Below are 5,426 nucleotides of genomic sequence, written 5' to 3'. Positions count from 1 at the left end.
GCGCCCCCTCCCCGGATCCCCTGCCTTCCTTCGCTGCCCCTTCCCTCTGCACCCCTTCTTCCGTCCTCTCCCTCCCTCCTGCTCCCTCCCTCTCTACGGGTGTTTACTGAGCATCTACTCTGGGTACCGGCGTTACTGGGGTGAGCAGCAATCGGGGTTTGTCCCAGTCCGGGACACAGACCAGACCACACCCAAGTGACCACGTTTATGGGCGGAAGAGCTCCAGAGAGCCAGAACTAGGGCAGATTATTAGGGGTTCTCCTCTAGGGGCCTCTGAAGAGGCAGCAGTGGACAGGGACTGAGGGGACCTTCTAGGCAGTGGGAGGGCATGGGCAAAGGCCCTGCGGTGGCCCCCAGAGGAACCCACTCCACCGGCAGCCAGGCCTCTGGCTCAGGCTTCAGGGTTTGCACACAGTGGCTTTATCTCCTAACCCCAGGGGCCACCAAGGGGGCAGCCCCTGAGCAGGAGGAAAGCCTGGGGGGAGGGGAGAGGTTGTAGAAGGGGACAGGGGTGGAGGTCCCATGGGACCTGGCAGGCCACAATGAAGAGTGTGGAAATGGAGACTCAGAGCACAGAAAGTCACCGCCCAAGGTCACGTGGCCACTTTGGTTCAATAGGGATAAAAACAACTTCATGGAGCACCCCACACATGCTCTTGATGGGCCTCGGGGAGCACAGACAGGGCAGGAGCCTCCCCAAGGCAAGGTCAGGGTCAGAGTCCGTGTTGTGTCCTTTGCAAGGCCGGGGGCCGCCTGCCTTGCATCCTTCCCTGAGACCCTGTGTTAGATAGAAATCCTCTGGCTCGGGGTCCCCGTCGCCCTCTGCCTCCCAGCTGGGTCTCTTTGTTCCAGAGAAAGAGTCTGACAGGGCAGAGGAGCAAAGCCTCACACACTTGGGGAAGGTAGGGACTTGGGGAGTTTCCTCCAGCCCCCCAAAGACTTGAAGCACCCAGGGCCCTCCCCAGGAAATCATATTCAACAGCATAGACCGCACTGGGACTGGGGGCAGGCGAGGGGTTGGCTAGATGTCTGGGAAGGTCTCCTCCCTTGGAAAGTGCCGTCACCCTGCATAATATAAATTCCGAGCCTGTCACATTCAAACTTCAGGGTTGGGAGAGGGAAGGGAGGGGTCTGTGGCTGTGGCGAACATCTGGTCTACCATAGGAAGCAAGCCAAGCAGGGTGGGTCAGTGTGGAGTAAAGGGGAGGTGAGGCGAAGACCTCACTGGACCTAGAGAGAGGCCTGCGGGCCATGGTGGCAGGGAGAGCTCTACGCGGGAGCCAGAGAAGAGGCGTGTTCCACCCCTAGCTTAGATGTAGACGCGGCCTCTCCCAAACCCCCCTGCACAGGGGGAGCTGCACAGTCTCTAAGGTCCCCCAGTGTTTCCTAGTTTTGTTTTGTTTTGTTTGGGTTCTGGGTTTGTCTTTTGTTTGTTGTCTTTTTTTTTTTGTATTTTTGTTTTGTTTGTTTTAAATAAAAGAAAGCCTCTATCCTCAAGAAAACTCAACTGTGACAAATCATTGAGGACCTGCTATGTGCTGGGCACCTCCAATGGGCTGGAAAGAAAATGGGGCCTCTGCTCCTAGGGGATGCTGTTGCAGGCTGTCATGTTTCATTCTCGTGACTGGGCTGCAGAGTAGGTGTCATTGTCCCCATTTTACAGAGGAGGAAACAGACTCGGAGAAGTTCAGCGACTGCCCGAGGTCACCCAGCCGTATGTCAGGGGCCGGATTCCAGCCCAGGTTTCCTGACCCCAGGGCGGCGCGCTCTGCCCACTGCACATTGTTCATCCTCTCTGTGTAGGGCTCTCAGGCACCTCACACTTCTAGGCTCAAATGCCAGCTGCCTGGCCAGGCAGGGAGACAGAATGAGCTCCCCACCACCCCGGCTCAAACTGAGGCTCACGTCAGTCAGTGACTTGGTTAGGATCCCCAACAAATCTGCCAGGAGCGGGTACAGACCTGGAACGCATGTGGAGTGACACCTCCCCAGTGCTCTTTCCAGAACCGCCGCTGCCTCTATCCTAATGAGGCTATCAGGTGTCTGGAAGAGCAGGGCTGATGTGTCCCTTCTGTGAATCCAGAGCTCAGAGATACTGTCACTCCCCAGACCATTCAGCTCACAAACACTGCTGGACACAGTGACACAGAGATGATGGAGACAGACAAGGTCCCTCGCTCATGAGGAGCCTCTGCCCTAGTGGGGACACACAGATTTAGGAAAACTAACCTCAGCCAGTGGTAAGTGCCCTGAAGAAAATAAAGCAGTCATCTGGTGAAGAGTCAAGGGGGCACCGAGGGGTCAGGGAAGCCCCCACTCCCCCCGGAGGACAGAACGAGCTGGTGGAAGGAGCCGCCCGTGGCACCGGCACCGGGACAGAGCGGCAGAGGGAGCAGCCCCGAGCACCGAGCCCTGCTCGGGAGCTGGCATGTCCGGGTAGAAGAAGGCGCAGGGGGCTTGATTTGTCCTCGTGGGCTGGTGGGGAGCCGCCGGAGGGTTTTAACCAGGGGAGTGAGATGATGGGCATTTTTACAGCCGTCATCCTGGCTGCTGTGTGGACAGGAGCAGGAAGCCACTTAGGAGGCTACTCCTCCTACTGTCCAGAGGAAGGCCGTGGTGGCTGGGAGCTGGCCGGAATGACAGAGGTCAAGAGGATGGAGGGAAGCCCATGGGGACCTGCCCCCACTTCCGTGAGCCTCCCACACCCCTCTCCTCCGTGACCCACATCCAGGTACTTGGGTGCAAGAGAAAGAGGTGGGATAGTGTAGACAGCAGAGGACAGCTGCTGACCCCTGCAGGCATCGTGTCTCGTATGCACTGATGGAGGGGAGAGGCGCATCTCCAGAGACCACGGAGGTGGTGTCAGTGGTGTCCACGGAGGTGGCTCACAGAGGTGTGGTTTGTGAGTCCCCTTCAGGTACTGCGAGACCAGGCCACGAATGCACCGTCAAGTTTGAGAACCACTGAGCTAACCTGGTGGTTTTAGGCTTGGGCTGCACGTGGGAATCAGGTGGGAACTTTAGAAAAATCCTGAAGCCCAGGTTCCACTCGTGACCTCAGGCTCTGTTATTCAATGGTCTCTAAACTCCCCAGGCTATTGGAATGCGCAGCCAGCTGGGAACAATTTCCCCCCAAAATTGTTGCAGAATCCCTGGCACATAGTAGGACCCCAATGAATGGCACTTTTCATGAGAGGTAAATGGGCCCAGGGACCCCGTCCACAGATTTTGGCTTCAAGATCCACACTTGCCTCCAGATTCCATGACCAGGCTCCTAATCCAAACAGGAGAAGAGATACTTTTTCTTACCACTTTTAACCTTACCGCTTGCTCCTTAAAAGTCCCAGGCTTTTAAAAATTATTGAAAGTCTCTAGTGAAAATATTTTTAATTTATTTTTATAAATGTGACAAAGCTCAAATCATGCAGAGCCTGCCTCTGAGACAGTCAGCAATTCCCACTGGGAGCTCTGTGGAGCAGCAGGAGAAGAGCGGTGGGGACAGGCTGCAGGTTTGCTGGACTCAGTAGGGGACGCCCCCTGCCGCCCTCAGCTCTGCCTCCAGGGACATTAAGGAGTTTCACACCTGCTCTGGGGCGGGAGGGCTGGGAGAGACTGCAGAGAGGCTTCCTAATGACTTCCAGCAAACACCAAGGGGTTTGGGGCGATAGCTTGGAGCCAGAAGATCAAGTGACAGTCTCATTATCAGGTTGTCAAGGGAAACGGAGCAAGGCAGTGGGGACGGGGGTGAGGATCTTAAGGCGGCCAGGAGCAGAAGTCGGACAGGGACTGAAGGGAGGGTATTCGCACAGAAGGAGGCAGGCACCCATGGGAGACAGGGCGCGCCTGGCCCCGTCCAGGCTGACGAGGAAGAGAAGGCAGGAGGAGGGGTTGGCACTTCTTTGGGTGATGCATTTTAAAGCGTTTGTTGTTGTCGCAAAAAAGTTGGTTCATTTCTTCCATTCATATTTACTGCACACCTACTATGTGCCTGGCCCGGTTCCAGACCCTGGGAAGTCCAAGTCCCTGTCCTGGTGGGGCTTCCGCTCTGGGGGATGGGGTGGGGGTGGGGGGTGTTTAGTGACAACAAGCAAGGAGAGTAAGTGCAGACTGGCCTCCAGCTGGACAGATGCCCCAGAAGGGCACTGCGCGGCATCGTGACCACCCGGGGAAGCATACTCCACCCAGGCTGTCATGGGGAGCTTCCTGAAGGAAGGGGCTTCGTAAGCTGAAACTAGAAAGATAAGCAGGACTGGGTGAAGAGACCAGGGAGGGGCGCTCTCAGCAGAGGGACTGGCCTGGGCAAAGGCCTGGAGGGAGATGACACAGGGGACGCTTGAGGAACCGAATGAAGGGCTTGAGGGTGGCAGAGTGCAGGGGCGTGGGCGGGCAGGGCGAGTGAGCGTGAGGCTTCCCGGGTCATCCAGCATCGTCGGAGGCGTCAGGGGTACCAGGCCCTGGGGCAGGCGCTCAGTAGCCAGGAGATAACCAGAATCAGTCCCTGTCCTCAGGAAGGTCAGCACCAGGTGGCGGGGACACCACAGGGGACAGCAGAGATGGTGATGCCCCCCAGTGTCCACTCTGCTCCAGGTGCCATGCAGAGTTAGTTCACTGTTCCTCACTGTGACGTGGCGGTGGGTTCCACCGTCATCTCCTTCTTATGGGAGAAGAAACTGAGGCACAGCACCAGAAGGCAGAGGCTCGCTCAAGGTCCCACGAGCAGCAAGGGGCATCAGCAGGCCCTGAGCCTGCATTCTGGTTGAGCACCTGTGCTTGCCTCATGCACCAAAGAGCCCCCAGGGGGTAGAGCAGGCCTGGGAAGACAGCAGCCCGAGCTCCACTCCATGCCAGGCCCCTCTCAGCTTTCACCTGCGCCAATCCTCACCCCACCCCATGAGGACAGGACAGCCATAAATGCCAGTAGCCCCAGGGAGACTGTGGCAGGTAGGCTGTGCACACACACGAAGCTCTGTGGGCTGAGTGCAGGGGGCCACGACCAGCCCTGGCCAGCACTGGCAGGGGCGAAACTGATTTCTTCTCTCCGCTCCAGTCAGACACCCCGTTCTCACGGGGTGGGACTGTGCCCCACACTCCAGCTTAGAAGGCACCCTCGTGCGTCAGAGCACTGCAGCACATGGGCCCGGGGAGCCCTGGGAAGTGGCCCACAGCTGGAAAGGGGCAGCTCTTTAGGACACGCTGTTAACAGCACCCCTCAGAGGTGCTCACGAGGGTGCTAATGACGCTAGGGGGCTGTCTCAGTGTGTTCTGCTGCTGTAACAAAATACCACAGATGGGCAATTGATAAAGAACAGAAATGTATTTCTCACGGTTCTGGAGGCTGGGAAATCCAAGATCAAGCTGCTGGCAGGACTGGTGTCTGGTGAGGGCAGCTGCCCACTTCCAAGATGGCGCCATGATGCCGAGTCCTCT

General features: G+C 57.5%; 1 protein-coding gene across 1 annotated transcript in view; it reads right to left on the bottom strand.

Annotated features, from left to right (window-relative positions):
- Window positions 1-2,542, bottom strand: part of LOC103590720 (VPS10 domain-containing receptor SorCS2-like) — a gene marked incomplete at its 3' end in the record, with an annotated part of 448,076 nt that extends 445,534 nt beyond the window's left edge. Inside the window, exon 1 of the mRNA XM_008573022.1 lies at window positions 2,366-2,542. Within this exon, the coding sequence (XP_008571244.1) occupies window positions 2,366-2,542 (177 nt within the window). The remainder of the gene's footprint in view (window positions 1-2,365) is intronic.
- Window positions 2,543-5,426: the final 2,884 nt, after the last annotated feature.

This window comes from Galeopterus variegatus, unplaced genomic scaffold, assembly GCF_000696425.1.
Source record: "Galeopterus variegatus unplaced genomic scaffold, G_variegatus-3.0.2 Scaffold865, whole genome shotgun sequence".
NCBI classification, from domain to species: domain Eukaryota; kingdom Metazoa; phylum Chordata; class Mammalia; order Dermoptera; family Cynocephalidae; genus Galeopterus; species Galeopterus variegatus.
The sequence above is the reverse complement of the archived record's forward strand: the minus strand, read 5'-3'. Positions and strand labels throughout refer to the sequence as shown.